Genomic DNA, 24,576 nt, shown 5'->3' with positions numbered 1-24,576 from the left:
CTGCTTTCTCCTCTACCCCATCCTGTGCGCACTGGTAGTAGTCCAGCTTTCCCAAACTGCAGTACTGATCCTACCATGGCCATGGAACCACAACCATCCCTGGCTCACTATTACCTCTCAAAGAAGATAGCCTGGCACAGCCTGGCCCCATGACTCACCTTCCGTCTGGTCTACTGGATCATTTGCCGCTGCCTGCATTTCTGTCCAGGCTTTTCTGCCATCTTGGCCTGCTCTGTGAAATCCTGCACCATAGCTCTGCATTCAGCATTCCAAGTCTTTCTCGAATGCCACCTCTTCTGGGAGGTCTGGCCCGAGCCTGGCAGGCAGATGAGCTTGCTTCTCAGAGTTCTCGTGGCCTGTAAGACTTCCCTTGTGGCGTTCCTCTATGCCCAGCTGTTCTGTAAGTGTCTATCCTCTGCTTGGTCCTGGGGTTGGTTGCTTCCAGGAACACCCTCAAGGTTGACTATCAGAAAAGTCTAACTCAACCCTCACTCACTGCGTCCCATAACGCATGCTCTGAGAAACCTTCCCCTAGTGACCCACCCTCCTCCTGGGGGGCTGGATGGTGAGCTGTCTTCAGTCTCTGGGTCCCCAGAACTTTGCTTATGTCTGTCTTCAAGCTCTGATCTTCCATCTCCCCACAAGCTGTAATAGGGGCACACAGGTGGTGTCTGTCCGAGCAGATGGGTGTAGCTCATCTAGATGCAGTGCTTGGTACTGGGATGGTTCCCACGAGGTGCTGGGTAATGAGTGCTGTGACCTTACTTGGAAATAGGGTCTTTGCAGAGGTGATCAAGTTAAGGCTCTCAAGATGATACCATACTGGATGTAGGGTGGGCCCTAAACCCAATGACTGGTGTTCTGACAAGAGAAAGGGGAGGGAGATTCGAGGCACAGAGACACACAGGGGAGAAGGCCATGTGGAAACAGAGGCAGAGATTGGAGTGATACAGCCACAAGCCAAGGAGCACCGCAGACCGCCAGCAGCCACCAGCAGCCGGGAGAGAGGCCTGGAATGAGTCCCCCCTTGGAGCCCCAGAAGGAACCACTGCTGCTAACACCTTCATTTCAGACTTCTGGCTTCCGGAGCGGTGAGATTTCTGCTGCCTTCAGCCACCAAGGTGGTGGCGATTTGTTGCAGCAGCCACAAGAAACGGATACAGAGGCGATGGTTTGGGGCCAGGAGTGCATGATCAGGTCTTCCCAGCCGCTGGTGCTGTGATGCCAACCTCCTCTGGTCGTGGGGCTGCCGGAGCTGCAAGCAGCCTCGTACATCTGCCTGTGTGTCTCGTGCCAGGCTGACTGGTTTCTCTGTGTGCCAGGATGCTCAGAAGCCTGGGAGGCACCAACAGTGGGGCCAGGATGAGGGACACCTAGTTGATTACTGAGCTCTGCCTCTGGCGATTAGTGAGGTGACCCTGGGCACATGTCACCTCTCTGACTAATCTGTAAACCCGGCACAAGAGTAGACCTGCTTCACAGGTCATAACGATGAGCCTTCTGTTCATTCATTCAGCAAAGATGCATTGAGCACCTACTACGTGCCAAGAACTACAGGCCCTGGAGACAGCGCAGTGAGCAAACCAGCCACCAAACCCCATCCCACAGAGCTTGTTTTAGGGAGAAGAGAAAGATGATGACCCAAATTCATCAGTGGAATACATAGCGAGTTGTTGATTGGTGCTACAAAGAAACACAAAGCCAGGCAGGGGTGCAGTTCCCAGTGGGAGGTCGGGTCAGGAAGGGTCAGGGGTCAGCAGGGGTCAAGCGCCTAGCCTTGGGCAAGGCATTGGGCACATAGTAATTGCTCAGCACACATGAGCTGTCTGCACTCCAGGCTGGGGGCCTCTTCCATTTCTCTCCACAGGATGCTCTTGCCTTCTCTTGCCCTGCATTGGGTTCCAGTGCTGCCTCCTGGCTCCCTTTCTTGAGCATCTGAATGCCAAGGCAGATGTCTAGGGGGTGAGTAGGGAACTGGGCCAAACTCTGATGGAGACGTGGGAGGCCATAGGCTCAGACGGGCAGCCTAGGAGTCCAGACCCTCTGAGTCTGGACCAGCATTCACGAGGGAGGAGCCACTGAGACAACCAATCTGGGGGCAGCGGGGCCCTGCCACAGCTGCCTGCTCTCTCAGTCATTCTACTTGCTTTTGTTTAGAAGATGAGAAAGTCCAAATGTTTGCAATTTCTTTGAAAACTAAGACAGGAGATTAAGGAGTCAGTGTGGTGGAATTTTTTTTCCTTCTCGTCTACCCAACCTAACCAGGTGATATGGTTTGGCTCTGTGTCCCCACCCAAATCTCATGTGGAATTGTAATGCCCACATGTTGAAGATGGGGCCTGGTGGGAGGTGACTCGATCATGGGGGGTGGTTTCTGCCCCATGCGCCTCTTCCCTTTGCTGATTTTAGCCTGTAGCTTTTTACTATCATAAACCATAACCGTGAGTACAGTGGCTTTTCTGAGTTCTGTGGGTCCTTCTGGCAAATTCCTGAAGCTGAGGGTGGTGTTGGGGAGTCCTGAATGGCAGCCAAGCCTCAGCCTCTGCTTACCCTGCACGAGGCTCACAGGTGAAGACGCGGCACTGGTTTCCCCCCATTTGTTCTGTCAGTGCCAGTGGCTCCGGGTGTGCATTCAACCCTCCAGACTTCAGAGGCTGTACTCGCCGAGAACAGGAGCAAGTTCCTCTAATAATCAGCCTCCCCCTTGGCTTTCATTACTTTGGGCAAAATAAAATTTGCTCCCGAATAAGCAAAAGCTCCCTGACAGCCCTGTCGGCGTGAGGTGTCCTATTTGAAAAGATATGAGAGGCCAGGGACAAAAAACGCGAGGCTTCTCCAAGGCAGATGGGGCCCGGCATGGGCTGGAGGTGACGAGGAGGGGACTCAGAATCTAATGAAGAGGAGAGGGCTGGGGCCGGAGACGCTCATCTCAGCCTAGCCCTTTAAAACCAAAATGATGGACTTCATTTGCATTTAGATCTCCTTGGCTCCCTCTTTTCATCTAAAGACAAATCCTCACAAAAGGCTGCTTAATTAGACCAAATTAGATTTCCGCTCTGCAGCTTGTCATTCATTACAGAATGCTGTTCTTTTTCTATTTTGGTAATTATAGGCTGGTCTATAACCAGTTTGTAAGCATTCACTCCAGCCATTGAATATGACTAGCATTCCTGATTTTGTGCAGAGAGGAGGAAAATTATTCAGTTGCACCAAATCTGTCTATTTTATAAGTTGGATCAAGACCATCGCTGGAGTCTTTTACAATAATGGGTATTCTCACTCCTAATTCTTTAATGATTAATTGTAGGAGCAGCACAGGGCTTGGTAATTTTCAAGACTAAAAGCTAAGTACAAATAGATTTTCGCATGTAGCAATTATGCCACATCCTCAGAATCTTTACCTTAGTGATGCAACCTCATGGCATCTAAGAAGCCACCCATTAAAGCATTTACAGCACAACCTCTCATGCCCAGCTCACAGTGCTCAGCCATCTTTTGCCCTGGGCACCCTCAGGGAGCTCAGACCTTTTCCCCCATAGTTCATCCCACCATTGTTCATCCCACCACCGTGCATCCCATCCTCCCAACCACAGAACCACAGAGTTTCCAGTTTTCAGTTTCAGACACAGACACAGCTGGGTGGAGGCATGGGGGAGGGCCTTGGGGGGCTGGGCCTGGTTTGGTTGAGCCAAGGTCCTCCTTGTGGCGTTCTTGAAATACTCTTCATTCATCCAACCTGCTGCAGCGCATTGAACCTGCTGATCCAATCACCTCCCACCAGCGATGCTCCTCCGAGTGGCTGGAGGGATGTGCTGCAGAGCCATGGCCTGAGTTCCCTCCAAGGATGGCCCCGTTGGCTTTGCTCAGGCCATCCTGGTTGAAAGCGTGTGGGCAGGTGGGCCGAGCTGGCCACCAGGGACAGATGTTGCTGATGGAGTTTGGACACGTAGCATCAACTCCCTCTAATAATAGTGGCCACATTTTCCTACTGCAGATATTTAGAATGGCCTACTACGTGAGAAGCAGTGAATATTCTCATCTGACACCAAGCCTATGAATTGGGTGGTGTCCAGAGACAGGCTCAAGGGTGAGGTCCTTGGCCAAAGTGACGCGGCTATCAAGCAGGAGAGTGGCAGTGGAACCCAGGTGAGGCTGGCTGTGAGCTCTCCACTGTGCGCCTCTGCCTCCCTGAGCAAGAGAAGCAGATGATGCGGCTCTGGACGACACGGATGGAGACACGCTCCAGATAGGAAATGGCAGAGCTGGTGGGGGGGACCCTGAAAATCAACCGGCTCAGCCCCCTCATTTTGCAGATGGGACCACTGAGGCCAGAGAAGAGGAGAGGGGGCCTCTTCGGCTGCTCTCCTGGACCGCCCTCCCCAGAAGCCAACAGACTCCCTCTTGCTTCTGGTCCCTGCCCACCTGCTAGTCATGAGGTGGGAAACTGCTCAGCTCCACTGCCCACCCACCCTGCTCTGGGTCCAGAGACTCCAACCCTGTGGGGTCAACAGCAGGGCAGGACAGGGCTTTCCCACTTTTTGCCCTCATAGCTCAACTCCCTAGGGAATTTGAGAACAGATTCCAGACCCTGTTCTGGAAGACCTGCCCCAGATGGCCCAGGCCTGGGAGGAGTAAGCTTCCATAGCAGCGCCTGTGTGCCCCACCCCTTGGTGCTCAGTCACGTGAGCATCCCAGAGCATGTGCTGAAGGCCTACTGTGTGCCGGGCACCAGAGACGCCACAGCAAATGAGACAGGTCTGTCCCGTGCTCACCCAGCTGACCTGCTGCAGAGTGAGACGTGGCAGAAACCACCATTTGAATGATCCATTCATCTCAAAGACGTGGGTCCAGGAAGGAAAATAGGTGACATCCTGTGGCTGGGGTTTCTCACGGAGGCTACAGAGTCCGGGTGCTTCTCCAAGGTGGTGACATTTCAGCTAGGAGTTAGCGGGGCCAGGCGCCGGTGAGGAGAGGGATGTGTCAGCCTGAGCACAGACTTCATGCAGGAAGGGGCCTGAAAGTTCCAGGAGCCGAAAGAAGGCCCAGGGCGGAAAGTGGACAGTGAGCGAGAGGGCATAAGATGAGGCCAAGGCTAGGAGCAGAGGTGCCCCCATTGTGGTCCGGGGGCCCCTGTTATCAAAAGAAGCCACAGACAGTCCCCGTGTATCCACCTTGGGCTGCTTATTTCTTCACAGCCGGCTGAGATCTGTTAGCTCGAAAGCACACTAGCACCAGACAAAATCTTACATATCCAGTTGTTTTAAAATATCTCCAACAAGCAGAATTTTAGCCATTTAGAGCCCACCTGCTTTGCACACCCACAAAGCTACACTCGTGTCTGCCGGCCATGGATACTACAGAGCCTGGGGACTGTAAGACCCCAAGCTACTGCTGCCCTTGGGAGCTCTCTGGGCCCGAGACTCCCTGCCGTGCTGCTAGACGCTTCAGCCCTGTCTCCCCCAGAGCGGCCTTGCCCTCCTCCTTCCTGGATGGTGGCCCCTCACTGTCACCTCTGGACAGTCTCACAGACATCCCTCCTTGGGGACTTCCCCTCTCCTGAAACCCCATCCAAGTCCTGCCCACTAAAGCTCGTGTATTCCTATTTCTTTTCCCTTTGACTAGCCGCCTAATCCTCGAACTCACTCCTTACACTCCTCCCTCCCCAGCAAGATTTCATCCATCTTTGTGTGCTCAAGGTACCGAGCACAGTGGCTTGCACCCCGTCGGTGGCTGCTGCCTCCGCTCCTGCTAGAGGAGGAGAAGCATTGCTGCTGAGGCCTCTGCATCATCTGCCCTAGGAAATGTCAACCCAGAACCAATCATAAAGCAACCCCAGAGGCTGCGAAGAGGAGGGGGTGGGAGGACCCTGTCCTCCAGCCTCCCAGCTTTGTGCTGAAATGAAGAGCCGCTGCTTCCTCTCCCAGCCGACCCCAGCCTTATTAACAGGCTTCGTTTTAGGGACGCCTCCTCCGCCTCAGCTATCTGCTATGCTAACAGGTCAGCTGCCATTTTGTGTTAAACTCCTTCTCATTTATTACAATACCACTTTTTATTGACATGGAAATAAAACTTACAATCAATAAGATATTATGAAATATACATCAAAACAAAAGTCACTGGAGCGGGCGTTTTCATCTGTTCTCAGGAAGGAACAAGGGTTTATGGTGGGGGGGGGGCGGAACACTGAACATTTTTCTTCTCTATTACATGATGCGATTTTCAATGAATCTATAAAGAAAATGAAAACATAAATAGAGTAACCAAACAGAATGATCCCTGCAGCTGTCAAAACTTAAAACAGTTCAGTTTTCCTTTGATTTCTGTTTTAAGTTTTGAAAAGTACATAGATCATTCTCTGCTTTTTCCTTTTCTCTCTTTCTTTCTTTCTTTTTTTTCTTTTCATAGGGAGCCTTTTTCTTAAATCTGCTCACTCAGGGTCTGCTGGCTGTGACCCTTGACAGCTAAACTGACCAAATGATCAAGTGGACTCTGCATTTCTTTCGTAGGCCGCCGGCCCGGCCTCGGTGGGAACCTCTTATTCTGTTTATGACTCCTCAGCGGTGCAGAAAGTTATTCCTTCCCTTGCTGGACACCACATCAAAGGAGGCCCACAGGTGTTTCTTCCTTCTGCTAAAATAGTGTCACCCTGGAGAAAAAGGGGAAAAGAGGGGCCCCTCCCGGCTTCCGCACACCTACTGCGTGCTGGGCACCTGTGGCGCTTCACCTCCATGGTCTCGTCTAAATGTTGTCATTACGCCATGGGGTGGGGACGGTTATTCCCTGTTTAATGAGTGATGGGAAACTGAGACTCCAAGAGGCCAAGTAACTTGCTCAAAGTCACACAGCAAAGAAGGATCAGAGTCCGGTTCTAATCCTGTCTGTTGACATCGAGTCGGCGCGGCAAGGGCTGCCAAGGCAGGCTAGTTGGATTCTCATTTTTTTTTTTCTTAAGAACACATGGACACAGGAAGGGGAACATCACACTCTGGGGACTGTTGTGGGGTGGGGGTAGGGGGGAGGGATAGCATTAGGAGATATACCTAAGGCTAAATGACGAGTTAATGGGTGCAGTACACCAGCATGGCACATGTATACATATGTAACTAACCTGCACATTGTGCACATGTACCCTAAAACTTAAAGTATAAAAAAAAAAAAAAAAAAAGAACGCACCCTTCCAGGCTAGGTGAGGGGGCTCATGCCTGTAATCCCAGCACTTTGAGAGGCTGAGGCATGCAGATCACCTAAGGTCAGGAGTTCGAGACCAGTCTGACCAACATGGAGAAACACCCTCTCTACTAAAAATAGGAAATTAGCCGGGCATGGTGGTGCGTGCCTGTAATCCCAGCTACTCAGGAGGCTGAGGCAGGACAATCACTTGAACCCAGGAGGCACAGGTTGCAGTGAGCCAAGGTCGCACCATTGCACTCCATCCTGGGCAACAAGAGCAAAACTCTGTCTTAAAACAAAAAAACAAACAAAACAAAACAACAACAACAACAAAAACTCACCCTTCCAAAGAGGCCTGACTTGGAGACCCCCATACATAAAGCATATATTAGAGTGGCCACCCAGCTGGCTCAGGACAAGGAGCGTCGAGCCCCTGAACTCTTCTGACCCATGAGGGGTTGTGGGGGACCTGCAGCAGCCACCCATCTTCTCCCGTGTCCTCGGTGCAGACGAGGCTGACGCGAACTGACACCTGGGTCTCCAGACTCACAGTCCAGAGCGCTCCTCCTTCCCCCACCACAGCCTTTCAACAGTGAGGCCATGGCAAGCAAAGGGGGCCACACTGTGAAATGGGATCCATCCAGTTTCATGGTTTCAGACACGCTTCCCCAGCTCCCACCATACTGTCAGAACAGCGAGACTCGGATGGAAACGGCCTTCACTATCCTTCCCAGCCCAGGGCCCACTCCCCACCCCATGCCCACCTCAGCACAGTCTCAGAAGAGAGCACAGTCTCCTCAGGACTGAGCCACGTTTTCAAAGCACGTGTCCTGCTGTGAGCAGCAGTCACTTTGTCTGCATGTCTTTCCTCTCCTGTCCTCCCATCCTTAAGGGAGAAAGAGTTTCCTCAATTGCTCGACAGGAACCATGGCATCTCCTTCCTGTGGAGGTATTGTCTTTTTTTTTTAAGACACATTCTCACTCTGTTGCTCAGGCTGGAGTGCAGTGGTGCAATCTCGGCTCACTGAAACCTCCACCTCCTAGGTTCAAGAGATTCTCCTGCCTCAGCCTCCTGAGTAGCTGGAATTACAAGTTTCCACCACCACACCTGGCTAATTTTAATAGAGACAGGGATTCTCCATGTTGGCCAGGCTGGTCTCAAACTCCTGATCTCAAGTGATCTGCCCGCCTCAGCCTCCCAAAGTGTTGGGATTACAGGTGTGAGCCACTGCACCCGGCCTAATTTTTCTTTTTATATGAGATTCACATAAAATCAACCATCAGCCATTTTTAAATGTGCGGTTCAGTGGCATTGACTATATTCGCAGTGTCATACAACCATCACCCCTCTCTAATTCCAAGACATTTCATCACCCCAAAAGGAAGCTCTGTACCCATGAGCAGTCTCCCTCCAGCTGCAGGCAACCACCAATCTGCTTTCTGTCTCTTCGGATTGACCTATTTGGACATTTTAAATGGGTTCATACATGTGGCCTTTCGTGCCTGTCTGGATTCTTTTCCTTAGCATAATGCTTTCAGAATCCATCCACATTGTAACATGGATCAGTGCTTCATTCCCGGTTACGGCTGAATAATATTCCATTGTGCAGATGTGCCAGGCTTGGCTTATTCATTCATCAGGACGTGGTGTGGTTTCCGTCTGTTGGCTATTGTGAATAACGCTGCTATGAACACGCAGGTACATGTGTTTGAATGCCTGTTTTCTTTTCTTTTTTTTTAATTTTTGTGGGTACATAGTAGCTATAAATATGAACACCTGTTTTCAATTCCTTTGGTATATCACTAGAAGTGGCATTGCTGGGTCATATAGGGTAATTTCATCTTTAACTTTCTTTCTTTTTTTTTTTTTTTTAGATGGAGTCTTGCTCTGTCACCCAGGCTGGAGTGCAGTGGCATGCTTTTGGGTCACTGCAACCTCTGCCTCCCGGGTTCAAGCGATTCTCCCGCCTCAACCTCCCCTGTAGCTGGGACTACAGGCATGCGCCAGCAAGCCCAGCTAATTTTTTTATTTTTAGTAGAGACAGGGTTTCCTCATTTTGGCCGGGCTAGTCTCGAACTGAGAGCCACGGCACCTGGCCCTCATCTTTAACTTTTTGAGGAACCATCCAGCAGATGTGTTCATTGTATAACTAGTTCTCTATTCATACAAATGGAGACGGAGCTGCTGATAATTCAAAATAGCAGAGTCTAACAGTGGCCAGTAGCTGGTATGACTACTTTTTATTAAGAAGCTTCCAGGCCCTCTGCTGACAACTTTGCCTACATTGGGAAATGCTCTGCCACCCTCCGAGCTGGAGGCTGTCATGATACCTATTTTCTAGGTAAGAAAACTGAGACTCGGACGTTAAGCATTATAACTTGCCCAAGGTCACGCAGAGTTGAGAAGCCAGAGTTCCAGCTCGGGTGGCTGGGCCCCCAAGCTCATGTTCTTAATCACAAAACTGTCACGTCCCGATCATGCGCCAAATGGTTTCTGTTTGGATTGCCATGTGACAGGGTAGAGGCTGGCAGCGGCAGATCTCTGCTCCTAATTATGCCAGGCTCAGGCTGTTATGAAAATGAGTTTGCCCTCCTTGAGCACGCCTCAGCTGTGAGCAGCGGGAGCTGGCCGGCAGGTGGCTGGAATGAAACCCCACACAGTAGATAACCCACCAAAGAGACAAGTGACACTTGACTGCAAAGTACGACACCAAGTGATTGCGCTCCATCGCGGCGGTGAGCTTCATCCCTCCATTCCTTCAGAAAACAGCCTATTGTCTCCATAACAGTTCCCATTTATTGGGCACTTACTCCATGTCCACCAAAGTGCAGAGGTCATCTGACCACAGACCGAAGAGGGGGTATTGTTTTCCCATTTTACAGACAAGGAATCGGGGCCCAGGTAGTTTTCGTAAACAGGTGACGAGCATACAAGTGTCATTCACTGAGCTGGTGTCAGTCCAGGTGCTGGGATTTGAGAACACACACACTATATATATATATATATATATATATATATATATATATATTTTTTTTTTTTTTTTTTTTTTTTTTTTTTGAGACGGAGTCTTGCTCTGTTGCCCAGGCTGGAGTGCGGTGGTGCAATCTCGGCTCACTGCAACCCCGGCCTCCCGGGTTCGTGCCATTCTCCTGCCTCAGCCTCCCGAGTAGCTGGGACTACAGGTGCCCGCCACCGCGCCCGGCTAATTTTTTGTATTTTTAATAGAGACGGCGTTTCACCGTGTTAGCCTGGATGGTCTCGATTTCCTGACCTCGTGATCCGCCCGCCTCGGCCTCCCAAAGTGCTGGGATTACAGGCGTGAGCCACCGCGCCCGGCCCACACACTTCCTCTTAATCAGAGGCATCATCGCTTTTAGGGACTTCAGATTTTGCCCGGGAGGAAAAGTTTCTGGGAGTTCCTTCCCCAAGACGATGAGCTGCTTCCTGCGAGTGACTTGGCTCTGTTGGTAATCTCAGATGATACCTAGCTAGTTTTTATTGCTCTTTAAAAAAATATATCCAATCAAGGTATTAGTTCCTTCCAACCTCTCACGTTCGCCTTTTGTCAAAACGCTGCGCGTTTCCCCCTCATTCCCCTAAACCTGCTGTTGAGTTACCGGCCCCCAGAGGCCGTGGACTCCGAGCGGATGCATCCCCGCACCTCGCTGCTCGCTGCCTTCTCCGAGTGTAATCAAACATCAAGCTAAGTAGCAAATAAATCTCTCGATCTCATAAGCTGCACAGCGAGATCATGTAAATGCAAATGGAGGACCTGATTTCAAGCTGTCGAGGGGGAGGGGAGGGAACGGTGGGGCCCTGTCACCGTGACCGCCTCACACGGCAAGGGCCATACATCAGCCGCCAGAACAGAGCAGGCAGCCGGAAGGGAGGCCGGGCTGCCCCGGGGAGCGGGGACCAGGCAGGCGGCAGAGCGCAGGCAGCCCCGGGCCGTGGGAAGCAGACAGGGCTGGACTGGGTGGCGGGGCAGGCCTGAGGACGCCTGGAGGGGCTCCCCACGGTCCGCGGCTCTCTTTGGACCCGAGCTGGGAGCTGCTATAGCAGTCTTAACAATAAGACAGCAGTAATAGAAGCCATCGGTTACTGAGCAACCTTCTGGGCCAGGTACCATGAAACACCCTACATACAACCTCGGGAGGTTTTGCAGGGGAGGAAAGAGACCAGATGAGGTGAGGGACTTACCCAAGGTCACACGGGAAGTGGCAGAGCTGGCAGTCCGACTCAGCTCTGAGTGAATTAGTATGCCAGCTACCCAATTCTCCTCCATGACCCCTCGCCCCCCAGCCACCAGCCGTCATCTTAGTCCCCATGATAAACCAGAGCAGAACTGCAATGACACAGAAGAGCCTTTTTCATAGATAAAATAGAAACATATAACTTAACTCTATTGTGTGGCTTTTTAAATTATAAAAGTAAAACCTCAATATCGAAAAAAGGGCCTCCATCTATAGTGGCTTTTTAAATTATAAAAGTAAAACCTCAATATCGAAAAAAGGGCCTCCATCTATAACCACACATCCTCACACATCACAGTTATGGGGCTGGGTTTCCTTCCAGTATTTTTTTCAATGCATTTTTTTTTTTAACGTGGTTGTAACAGTAGTCTATGTAGAATTTTGAATCCGGCTGTGTGTTTTTTTTTTTCACTTGACATTACTTTATACGCCTTTGATCACACATGGATGTGGTCTTCTCATGCGTGGCTTTTTCGTATCATTATGCAGTGTTCAACTGACACTCACACAATGCACAGGGTTCAAAGCATTGGGCTTCTAAGAGGATGCCTGAGCCCTTTGATGCATAATGCACCTTATTTTACATGATTGTTTACCTGAGGTTCTCATTATGGAAATAAATAAATATCCTCTATGCTAATAATGATCACAATTTGCATTTATATTGTGCTTTTCATTCGAGGATCTTAAGTTGTTTTACAATAATGAACTACCCCTCCATGAGCAAAATGGTATGCGTGTGCATATGTATGCATGGGTCTAGCTATATACAGGTATTTATTTAATAACTACCAGGCAACGGGATTTCACATAACTGCGCTTTAACAAAATGCAGGAGAGTGAGTGGAGGCTTTTCAACTGTCAAACAAACATTAGTTTAGACGCAGGGCTGGAGGGTTAATGAGCTACACTATATGTGGTTGCCAGGAAGTGGGGAGTGATTGATTCCTTTGAGGGGCTAGCTCGTGATGGAATGAACGTCTTTGGTGGGTCTGACACACAGGCATCGAGCTCCCTGACAGAAAACCTGCCACTTTGGAAGTGACCACTGGCCCGTTTGTCTGGAATAAGATCCAGTTCAAGGCTATCTCAGCAACAGAGCCAGCTGGCTTCCCCACTTTTCACCTCTTCACTTCTCATTTCTTATGTCTGGATTTTTAAGATATCTCGTGCAAAATCCACAAGGTCTTTTAAGAGGTACACCTGTTTTGCAATAAGAAATGAGGGCTAGTTAAGGGGAAAAAAAAAGTAGATTGGGTGGGAAATGATTAGACTTGAGTTGCAAGGCTGGGTCACTTGTTTTGAAGAAGTTGTGCCATGTAAATGGGCTTTGGTGAAGCTCCAGGTCTAGAGACCTTCGTTCCTGGGTCCCAGGTAGCTTTGGATCAAAGCAACAGCCTGTGGGAAATGCTACCTGCACCTGCCTCTAGCTAGCCCCAGTAGTTCTCACGGCGACGGGCTGCTCCGAGGGGGCTTCCGGCCGCTGGGGCTGCCAGCCCGGCTTGGTTCCCAGCATGGGTTTCCAGGGCCTGGCCCTTCATGATGGGGAGTGGAGGAAGCTGATATTGCAGGAGGAGCCTGGAGAATCCCAGGACCCCCTGGGACGGGGAGAGAGATGGTTTTAATTAGAGCTGAGAGATGGGAAATAAGGCAGAGAGGGATGACATCTTAATGAGGTTTAATGAAGCTGTCTGCTGATGGGGACAGCTGTCACCCAGAGCTGTATTCCAGCCAAGCCACTTTGTGATGGAGGAAACTCGGAAAAAGGCGGTTTGAAGGCAGCTGAGGAGGGAGGGGTGGTCAGACTCGGAGCTGGGATTTTTCTCCATTTGCCTCTTAATTCCAACACCTCATTGACAAGGGATTCCAGGTAGTGGGCCACATTTAAATAGCCTCCAACACTTCAAAATTCCCTGTTGTGCAAAACTAAGATGTGCCTCTTAAAAGACCTTGTGGATTTTGCATGAGATGTCTTAAACATTCAGACATAAGAAATGAGAAGCGCAAGGATTTTGAGGGCTGAAAGGGGTCTCTTCCCTTTTTGAGCCTCGACTCCTTGCTAGTTCAGTGGGGATACCATGGCCTCCCTTGCAGAGTTGTTGTGAGTATTGGGGCGTGGCTGGGAGTTAAGCTCAGAGGTGTGATGTCCAGGAGAGGTGAGTTTAACCCCAGCTTTTCTATTGACTACCTGGGTGGTGTTGGACAAGTGTGAACCTCTTTAAGCTACTTGACAGTGAAGTTGGCAGAGTTCAGGGAGAAGCAAAAACACTCTCAGCACATGCTCAGCACATAGTAAGCGCTCAATAAAGAGGGCACAGGACATCCCGTGTGCCCTGCACGGAGGAGGTACAACACAAATGTTGATCCTGTTCCTTGTTTCTTTCTTTGCTGCATGGTGGTTCTAAGGGATCCCTGTGCAGGGAGGGTGATCTCAGCCTCCACATGGCCCAATAGCCAGGCCACGCCAGCTGTCCCAGGACCTTTGCACATTCCAGTTTGAGACCTGTCTAGGATACCCCTTTTGTCTCTGCAACTGGCCACCTCTCATCCTGGCCTGGGCTGGTGGAGCAGGCTGATGGGGCCCCGGTGGCTGATCAGAGCTGAGATTTGGGACCGAGTCTCGTCAGTTTCACGGATGTCAGAGTGAGGTTACCAAACGTCCTAGTGTGTTTTTGCTGCTGTAACAGAATACCTGAGATGGGGCAATATAGAAAGAATAGAAATTTGTTTCTCAGCCTTCTAGAGGCTGGGAGTTCCAGATCAATGCGCCGGTGGTTTCTGTGTCTGGTGAGAGCCTAGTCTTTGCTTCCAAGATGGTGCCTTGGTGCTGTATCCCCCAGGGTGGGGACGAATGCCGTATCCTCGCATGACAGACGGACAGAAGGGGATAAAAAGGGCGAACTCCCTCCATCAAGGCCTTTTATAAGGGCACCTATTCCCCCATGAGTGCAGAGCCCTCATGACTCAACCACCCCCTAAAGGCCACACCCCTGAATACTGTCGCATTGGGATTAAGTGTCAGCATGACTTTGGAGGCAATAAAAACATTCAGACCATAGCACCATGGAAAAGCAGGTGACCGTCAAACCTCAGGTGGCCCCTGTGTTTTGATGGCAGCTGAACTCAGATGTCTGTCACAACCTGCTTGCCCGTGTCTGAAAGTTCGGGGTCAGGAGCTCCTTTGAGTGCCTCTCCCTGTAGGTTCTTAACAGGCTTCACACAGCCCCCCTGAGGTGCCCAGAGACCCGCCACCCCTCTGTCAGGCAGCTTTTCTCTGTAGGCTTCTAGAAGGCCCCACTGGACAAGCTGGAGAGGGAGGCCAAGGGTCAGCGCTGGGCACTCCCACCTCTGGCTCTATGCCGCTCCCTGCTCTAAGTCCCCTTGGCTCTCTTGCCCTCCCTGGCTACTCCTGGAACCTTCTTCAGGTCAGTTCTTCCCAAAATGCCAATTCAAGATCTGTATGTGTCTTTCTTTTCCTGACTACCCTTCCCCCAACGCAGTCAAGACAGCTGTCCTGGGTCCCAGTCACTTTAGTCCTGAACAGCAGCTCCTCCGTCATTTTGTTCAACATTGTTATAATGTTGATGAGAAAAGAAATTAATGTCCGGCCGGGGCCACTGTCTGCGTGGCGTCTGCATGTTCTCCCCGTGCCTGTGTGGGTTTTTCTCCAGGCACTCTGGTTTCCTTCCACATCCCAGAGATGTGCACATTAGGTGAACTGGTGTGTCTAATGGTCCCAGTGTGAGTAAGCATGGGTGTGTGTGTGGGTGCGCCCTGCAAGGGTGTGTGTTGGTGCTATCCTGTCCAGAGTCGGTGCCTGCCTGGTGCCCTGAGCTGCTGGGACAGGTTCCCGCCACTCACAACTCTGAACTGAAATAAGTGGATTGGAAAAATGAAGGAACGAATGAGTACAAAGTATTAAAAATAAAAATCTGTGGCCGGGCATGGTGGCTCACTCCTGTAATCCCAGCATTTTGGGAGGCCGAGGCAGGCAGATCACTTGAGGTCAGGAGTTCCAAACCAGCCTGAGCAACATGGAAAAACCCCATCTCTACCAAAAATACAAAATTAGCTGGGTGTGGTGGTGCACGCCTGTATTCCCAGCTACTCAGGAGGCTGAGGCAAGAGAATTGCTTGAACCCGGGAGGTGGAGGTTGCAGTGAGCCGAGATTGTGCCATTGCACTCCAGCCTGGGCAACAAGAGCGAAACTCCATCTCAAAATCTGTAAAGTTCCTTGTGTGATCATTATACAAACGCACGACTGTGGACAAAGTGTAGAAAAGCGCTCAGCAAACCCTTCGGATTGATGATGTTTGTTTTTACCTGCACAGTCGTAGGAGGGGCTCTTGGCAATTTTGGCTTTGCAAACACTTATTCCTTGATTTAACCCATTACCACTCTGACTGCTGTCACTCATGGATTCCCCCCAAATTGGGTAAATAATGATCTTATTTGTTTTTATTAATCTTTCTGAAATGTATGGATAACTCACATTTACATCAATATTTAATATTAGAATTATTTTGGTGTTTATTGAGAAGTTTGGTGATGTTTTTGTGACCAGACTGTGCCGTAGGAACTGAATTCTTGTTATCTATTAGCTTATGGGAAAATTGGTTTTCTTATATGTTGTTTTGCTTAAAGTTGCAATTTCCAAAAACATATTGATGATGTTGAGTGAGGACTTACTGTTATGTTTTCTGAAGTGATAGCTCTTCCCATAAACCTCAGTCTATATATTGAACAGTAGACTTTTGCCAGGCACAGTGGCTCATTCCCATAATCTCAGCACTTTGGGAGGCCAAGGCAGGAGGATTGCTTGAGGCCAGGAGTTTGAGACTTGCCTGGGCAACATAGTGAGACCCCATCTCTACAAATAATTTAAACATTATCTGGGAGTGCTGATGTGGGCCTGTAGTTCTAGACACTCTGGAGGCTGAGGTGGGAGGATCACTTGAGCCTGGAATGTCGAGGCTGTAGCAAGCTGTGATCGTGCCCCTGCACTCCAGCCTAGGCAATGGAGCAAGACCCTGTCTCAAAAAAGAACCCCCCCAAAACAAAACACAAAACAACAACAGCAAAAACAGCAGACTTTACCTGGGGTTCTCCTGTGTGTAAGGCACTCTGCTGTGCACCGTTGTGTGGGGCGGAGAAGGCCAGGAAGTCAAGGCTCACCTGTTCCATATGAGCCAAACCCCACCTGCAGAGATGAGGTCTGTGCACATGAAAATACAATCCAGCCCAGGCCATCTGTGCTAAATGCCAGCTCGTGAAGTAGGAGGCAGCAAAGACTGTGGAGTCAGATGTGGGTTCAGACCCACCTCGGCCACTCAGCCATGCGGCTTTGGGCAATCAGGACCCTCCGGCTGTCCATGCCTTCTTTTCCATACCTGTGAAATCAGCACAGTGGTTACACCACGTTACAGGACTGTTTTACGAATCGGCAGTAACAGGGGAGCCGGGCATGTGGATGCCAGGATTATAGATGTTTGATGGGCACATGGGCAGGTGGGTGTCCAGTTAGCCTGTCTTGTGGGGCAGATGAACTGGTAATGAGTGGATGTGCTGCTCCTCTTGGGCATTTGCACGTGAACAAAGGGACTCTGAGACACACCGTACTTGCACCTAAAGGGCTGGATTGTGGACAGTGGGATTTCAGGCCTTGGAGGTATCCGGGGCCAGGTGGAATACAGGGGAAGGTTGCCGAGGACTCCCACGGCTCCAGCCTGGGCGGACACAGCCATGCTCATTTGATCATGCTTTGCTTTATTGCGCTTTGCATGTAGGAGTCCTCACAAAGCCCTGTGGGTGGCCTCCGGCTGCACCCAAGTGAGGCCCAGGAACCCCTGGGGTTTCCTACCCATGACCCTCTCTGACACTGTGGTGTAGTGTAGCGTGCCCAAGAAGGAAGGAAGTCCAGGTGCCAGGGCGGAAGATTGAGGGGCTGATGGGGCTTTTCTGAGTGTCCAAATCTGCTTCTTGGCTGAATTCCTGGGAAGTTCCGCTTCATCCTTCCAGGTGATGCTACGGTCTGGAAAAGTCCTGGGAAATGAGAAAGCCACTGCTATGGGCATTCTTGGGGATTTCAGGATGAGACTCTCTAGTCTAAGAAACATAGACCAGAGAATGCATTTGGAAAAAAAATAGTCATTGTGTTGTTGTTGCTGTGGTTTATCTGGTGCCGGTGTTCATGCAGTTCTCATGTGAAGCTGGGTCTCCGCTGTGGACAGAGAGCACATTGCTCCATCAGCAGAGAGTTGGGGGAAAGGGCTGGCAGACACAGTCATGGATGAATGGCTCCTGGGGGAGGGCAGCAGGCTGCAGGTACGGTGTGAAGGGCACACGTTGGGTCAACAACATCATGACACCTAAAGCCCCCGGTGCTATCTTCGGTCACTGCCCCCACCCAGGGGTCCTGCACTCCTGACTTCTAAACCCAGAGACGAGTTCTGCTGGTGTCTGGCTGCATCCGCGTGGAGGAGCGCACCCCTTGTGTGTCTGGCTTCTTTCACTCCACACTTTGTGTCAGGACCACACATGTGGTTGCCAACAGTAACGTTCTTTCATTCTCAGAGTTTCTTTTTTTCTTTCCTTTCTTTTCTTTTCTCTTTTCTTTTCTTTCCTTTTCTTTTCTTTTCTTTCCTTCCTTCCTTCCTTTCTCTCTCTTTCTTTTTTTATAGGGTTTCGCTCTGTCACCTGGGCTGGAGTACAGTGGTTCAATCATGGCTCACTGCAGCCTCCACCTCCCGGGTTCAAGTGGTTCTCCCACCTCAGCCTCCCAAGTAGCTGGAACCACAGGCACACGCCACCATACCCAGCTAATTTTTACATTTTTTGTAGAGATGGGGTTTTGCTATATTGCCCAGGATGGTCTCAAATTCCTGGGCTCAAATTGTCTGCTTGTCTTGGCCTCCCAAAGGGCCGGGATTACAGGCGTGAGCCACCGCACCTGGCTCATTCTAAGTTTCTTAATCTCTGTGGGCACTGTTGGCATCAAGGGACAGATAGCTCCTTGATGTAGTGGGGTTGTCTGGTGCATTGTAGGATGCCTGGCAGCATTCCTGGCCTTTACCCACTAAATGGAGGATAGCACCCTCTCCCAAACCATGACAACCAAAAATATGTCCAGACATGGCCAGATGTCCTCTAGGGCACATTATCACCCCTGACTGAGGACCACTACTGTAGGGCATTCTGTGTTATGAATATGTCACAAATTTTTTATCCACCTACGATGGCCACTTGGGTTGTTTCTAGCAGTTGGCTATCGTGAATTGAGCTGCTATGTGCATTCTTAGACATGTTCTTGGGTGGATGTACACATTCATTTCTGCTGGATGTCCAGGATGGAATTGTTGGGTTATCGGGCAGGCATATATTTAGCTTCAAGAGATAGTGCCGAACAGCTTTCCACAGTGGTTGTAGCAGTTTACACTTTCACCAAGTGCATGAGTATACCAGTTGCCCCACATCCTTACCAGTAACAGTGAATTTTTTCTTTGCATTTCCCAGAGGTTGACACCTTGACATATGGCTCTTGGCCACTGGGACATCCTCTTAAATAAGTTCCTATTCAAGTATTTTGCTCATTTTTTTCTGTAGGACTATCTGCCTCTTTCTTATTGATTTGTAGTAACTCTTTATATATTATGGATAAGACTACTTTATTATGGATATCTTCTCTCACTCTTTAAACTCACAGACTTTTAGAACCAAGGGCACTCTTCTTCCCACATCAAATACCCTGGTGAACATGACTGCCATTGCTTAACTGTACTTTTTGCAAGACAGTGAATTTCATAAGAGCAGGGCTGTGTGTCAGATCTGTTCACCCTAGAACTCCCAGCACAGAGGGCTTAGCGCTGAGTGGGTACAAAATAAATATTTGTGGAATGAAAGTATGAGCAAACCTCCCATTGGGATTTCTTTTTTTTTTTTTTTTTTTGTAGTCTAAAGCTTCCACATGTTTCAGCAGTTATTGATTCCCAGGCAACCACACTAAAAAGCAGAGACTGAGGCACACACCTGCTCCTTGCTCCCTGCCTGAGGGTGGCAGCCAGCTCCTGAGTCTGTCTGTCATTCCCCTGCCAGCTGAAACTCTGCCCACCTGCACCTGCCTTGAGGGAGGCAGGGTCTCTCCCAGAGAAGTCACATTTTAATTAACTTCCCCGGCAGTCACTGGAGAGGCCAGATCATTTTCATAAACAAATGAGAGGCCAGAGCTTTGTCTGTAACTCAGAGAGCATAGTATGGAAGGAATTCAAAAGAAGCCACCCTGCAGGGTCCCCATGCACCCACCTGAAACTCAGAGCCCCATCACTCTTGAGGAACATTGGGGTCTGGGATTTGAGATGGAAAAGAAGCGGAAGAAAAATGATCAACTGTTGTGTAAAGAAGAGCCAATGGTCTCAAAGTAGGCTGTATGAACTGCATGTCTGTGTACCCCTAAAATTCAAAACCTAACTTTGGATGGGATGGCGTTAGCAGGTGGGTCTTTTAGGAGATGATTAGATCATGAAAGCAGAGCCCTCGTGATGGAATTTGTGCCCTTAAATGAAGAGGAAGAAAGCTAACTCTATCTCTGCTCTCTGCCACGTGAAGATACAACAAGAAGGCGGCCATCTGCAAACCAAGAAGAGAGCCCTCACCAAGACACTGGGTCTGTTGGTGTCTAGATCTTGGACTTCCCAGCCTCCAGAACTTTGAGAAATATATGTCTATTGTTGAAGCCACCCAGTCAATGATAATTTGCTATGGCAGCCTAAGCTGACTAAGACATAGTATTTTACCCACTCATTTATTCAACCCCTATTTATTAGCATCTATTCTACACTGAGGCCTGGGAAAAGAAGAGTGAGGATAAAGATTCATGGGGTATACAAAAAAATCTCCATACCTTCTGCTCACTTTTGTTGTGAACCTAAAACTGCTGTAAAATATAAAGTCTATTTTTTTAAAAAAACCTTAAAAAATAAAGATTAGATCCCTTTCCTTGTGGGGCACACAGGCTCATGAGGGAAGACAGACATTAAACTGAACATTATGCAATGAATGACTTAAGTACACTACTTTGTGATTTTATTTGAGATGTAATTCACATTCCCTACAATTCACCCATTTAAAATGTAGAATTCAATGGCTTTTAACATATTCACAGATTTGTGCAACCATCACCACAATCAATTTTAAAACATTTTCATCACTCCCCAAAGAACGCCCCTTAGCCATCACGGCTACAATCATTCCATCCGACCTGTCCCCAGCCCTGGCAACCACGAAGCTACTTTCTGTCTCTGGATTTGCCTGTTCTGGACATTTATGTAGATGGAATCATGCAGGATGCGGCAGCCCTCTGTGTCTGGCTTCTCAGCATGATGTTGCCAACTCCATCCATGCTACCGCGGGTACAACCCTGTCATTTTGTAAGTGCTGGGAAGGCAGGCTGAGGCTGCTGTGGTGCCACCATATAATAAGGAGGCTTGTCTAGGACTGATGCCAATCCGGGAAGGCTTCCCAGAGGAAGTGGTTTTTAATATCAGGCATTTATTGTGCACCTGCTGTGTGCCAACAGGAAAAAGAAGGTAATAGGAGCCATGGCTCTGGCTGGATAGGAGTGTGTAATCCAGGCAGGGGGGTCTGCATGTGCATTCATGGAAACCATGAGGGTGGCAAGTTCTAAGCCCCAAATGAGCAGAACAGATAGCTAAGAGTCACTGGCATTCAGACAAGGGTGAGCCATGGTGAACCCAGGGGTCCTGAGAGTTTCTGGCAGAGACAGGGCTTGAAGAATAAGGACCAGTAAGGGTGGGCCTTGAGCAAAGAGCAATGGAGGCGGCTGGGATGCCTGCGGTCCTTCAGATGAGGGGGAGTGGGTTTGTCTGTCTCAACAGGGGGTGCTGTGGGGGAGCCTGGGAGGCAAAGCTGCAGGGCTGGGTGGGGTTGGAGGGTGCAGGGCCTGGACTGCCAGCAGAGGGAAGGGTTTATTTCAGAGGCAGTGACGAGCCACGCTGGGTGGTCCTTGACCATCTGTCTACCTCTCAGCACCCAGCCTGTGGGAGCTGGAGAGAGGGGGATATAGACGAGATGGCAGGAGACAGCGAGGCCAGAGCCTACCAGACCCTCTGGACAGTCTTTGGCGCAGCCAGAGTGGAGAGATCCCGGGAAATGTAACACCCTGTGACTTCGAATCCACGGCCTGTGGCCTGTGAAATGTAACACCCTGTGACTTCAAATCCACCGCCTGTGGCCTGTGAAATGTAACACCCTGTGACTTCGAATCCATCGCCTGTGGCCTGTGGCCTGTGGACAGTGGAAGGAGCAGCTGCACCCACCCTTCTCAGTAACGGCCCCGGGGCCTGCTGGCACCAGGGAGCCACAAGAAGCTGGGGCTGTGGGCATTTCTTTGGCTTGTGGATCTGAGCATGAGCTGGGGGCAGCCAGCCTGGGTTCCAGTCCCAGCTCTGCCACTTCCTACTGCTTGACCTGAGGCAACCTGTCGGATCTCTCTGTGCCTCAGCTTCCCCCTGAGAAACGGGGATGGTAATGAGACCTGCCTCACTGCGCAGCTATGCAGACGGCATGAGGGAAGGCCAGGGAGCCCCAAACATCGTGCCTGGGATGCAGTCCGAACCCAGCAAGTGCCCACTGATGCAGCGGGTGCGATGGGGTTCGAAGCACTGTGCAGGACAGGGTCTCTGACCTCAAGGAGCTGCTGTGATAAAGGGAGACCGCGTGGCAGGATGATCAAGAGCGCCAGTCGAGAGGACAGGCACGCCTCCATGCGATGCCCTGCCCAGCGCTTGGGGGCCGGGGATATCGACCCTGCCTCTCTAGGCCTCAGTTTCTATAGCTATAAATGGGTGGTGGCGGCAGGGTGGGGTCGGCTAATGTGGTTGATGACAGGGCAATTTCATTTGCACAAACCACCTCTGAGAGGCCAAGGAGTTCCCTAGAGTCCCAGGGAGTAAGGACATCTGGCCAGGTGCGGATGGGTGGCAGTGGCCCTGTCACTGTGTCTTCCCCAGGTGAGGATTCGAGGAAGTGACTCCCTCATGTGCTACAGTGACGATGGTTTGAGTGGTCCCTGGTGTGAGGAAGGTGGGAATGAAGGTAGGAAAGATGTCTCCTTCCTCTGACGGGGCCTCCAGATGAGGCCTCCTGAACTGGGTCCTTCATTTCCAGCTTGAGCCAGCCAGGTCTAGGCTGCACCCCAAACACAGCGGCTCAGCTCGGGGACTGTGCTCCCCACTCCAACAATACAGATGTACCGAGAGGCCCCCCGTCTCTGATGTCTTCACTTGCCTTCAGCACAGACACACAGACCCGCTTCTGCTGTGTGACCCTGTGCCAGCCACAGCCTGCGCTCCTCCCAGGGAGGGCTCTGCCACCCACTCCTGTGCCACCCTGAAGGCCACGGCAGGGCCTGGGGGCAATGCAGGCATCTGGTGCCTCCCTGCTGCCGGATTACAATACATTTGGTCTGAGACTCTACTCCTCACCTCTGCTCTCTGTCCTTCCCCCGACAGGCTGAACTCGGCAAGCCCCGGGAAAGAAGCTACAGTCTGCCCGGCATTAATTTTAATTATGGACTCTACATCCGAGGGCTTGATGGAGGAGTCCCTGAAGGTGAGCGAGCAGCTTTGGAGCATGAGGGCAGAGGAGTGGGCGGGAGGCTCACCCCTCTTCACAGACCCCTTGACCTAGCTCGCTGCTTGGCAACTGGTTGGGTGCTGGAGAAAGACCCAGGGACCGCCAGCCTGGGCAGCTGACTGGTAAAACCCAGGAAGTGGCCCAGACGGGGAGGGCCAAGCAGGGCCCTGGTGTGCGGTGTCAGGGAACTAGCACGGGCACCCCCCACCACCCCCGGCAGGGACTGTGTGCACTATGCTGCTCAGGTTACAAGCACGGAATGAGCCTGGGACCAACCCTCTGCCAGCCCAGAGGAAGTCAAGGGCCAGGCCAGCCCAGCTCCAGGGAAGATGCTTGGCTTGGGTACCCTCGGGATCTCTGGGAGCCCTGATCCCGCCCTTTTGGGCCATCATGCTTTCTGGGGGCCAGGCAGGGTTGTCACCCAGTAGGCTCAGGTAAATGGGAAGGCCGAGGACCTGCGTGCCCCCATTTCTTCTCGATCAGCTGCCTCAGGATGCTTACTCCCAGGCTGACCACTGCCCTGTGGGTCTCTCCCTGCCCTCAGCCATCGGACGCTGGAACGTGTTCAAGCAGCAGCCCACCTGCCCCCACGAGCTGACCCGGAATTATATCGCAATGAACCGCGGGGCGGTGAAAGCCGGCCTGGTGACTGCCCGGGAGAACTTGCTCTACCGTCAGCTCAACGACATCCGCATCAGTGACCAGGATGACCGGCGCATGAAGAAGGAGCCGCCCCCTCTCCCTCCAAACATGACATTTGGGATCCGGGCACGGTAAGGTGGCTGGCAGCCAGGGCTTCATCCCTTGAGGGGGTGGGGGTACCAGCTCAATCAGGGACAAGGTCGGAGGGTGACAGGGAAGTGGAGCATCCTCCCAGCCCCACTGTCCTCTCTTCAATGACTCTCTCTTGTGTGACCTCTGTAGCCACACCCTGAATCCTGCTGAGCTAGGTCCTGGCCTTATAGCAGGGTACCCTGTAGGGCTGTGCACAGGTCACCCACTTTCCCTTGATCAACAAACAGTGATTGAGACCTGTCCCTGGGCCAGGCCCAGTGACTCATCTCTGTAATCCTAGCACTTTGGGGGGCCCATGTAGGAGGATCGCTTGAGTCCAGGAATTCGAGGCCAGGCTGGGCAACGTGGCAAAACCCCGTCTGTACAAAAAATTTTTTTAAATTAGCTGGGCATTGTGGCACGTGCTTATAGTACCAGTTACTTGAGGGCTGAGGCGGGAGGATTGCTTGAGCCCAGGAGGTCGAGGCTGCAGTGAACGGTAATCGCACCACTGCACTCCAGCCTGGGCAACAGAGTGAGACCCTGTCTCCAAAAAAAAAAAAAAAAAAAAAAAAAAAAAAAAAAAAAAAAAACCCGTCTCTGTCTTCATGGAGTGAGAGAGGGGAGAGCCTGCCAAGTTACCCAAGCACGGCACCACCCCAGGGAAGCCAGGAGAGAGGCTCTGGAGTCTGGGCTCAAACCTGGACTCTGGCCATAACTGGCCATGG

The 24,576-nt window shown here is 50.9% G+C and overlaps 1 protein-coding gene across 2 annotated transcripts in view; it reads left to right on the top strand.

Annotated features, from left to right (window-relative positions):
- The window catches only part of CFAP77 (cilia and flagella associated protein 77), a 161,634-nt gene that overhangs the window by 65,609 nt on the left and 71,449 nt on the right, over positions 1 to 24,576 (top strand). For both annotated transcript variants that reach the window (XM_001168332.7, XM_054659228.2), the window contains exons 2-3: positions 22,951 to 23,050; positions 23,619 to 23,847. In XM_001168332.7, coding sequence (XP_001168332.1) covers positions 22,951 to 23,050; positions 23,619 to 23,847 — 329 coding nt within the window. The remainder of the gene's footprint in view (positions 1 to 22,950; positions 23,051 to 23,618; positions 23,848 to 24,576) is intronic.

Source organism: Pan troglodytes, chromosome 11 (genome assembly GCF_028858775.2).
Source record: "Pan troglodytes isolate AG18354 chromosome 11, NHGRI_mPanTro3-v2.0_pri, whole genome shotgun sequence".
NCBI lineage: Eukaryota > Metazoa > Chordata > Mammalia > Primates > Hominidae > Pan > Pan troglodytes.
Note: the sequence above shows the minus strand (reverse complement) of the source record. Positions and strands in the feature narration are given on the sequence as shown.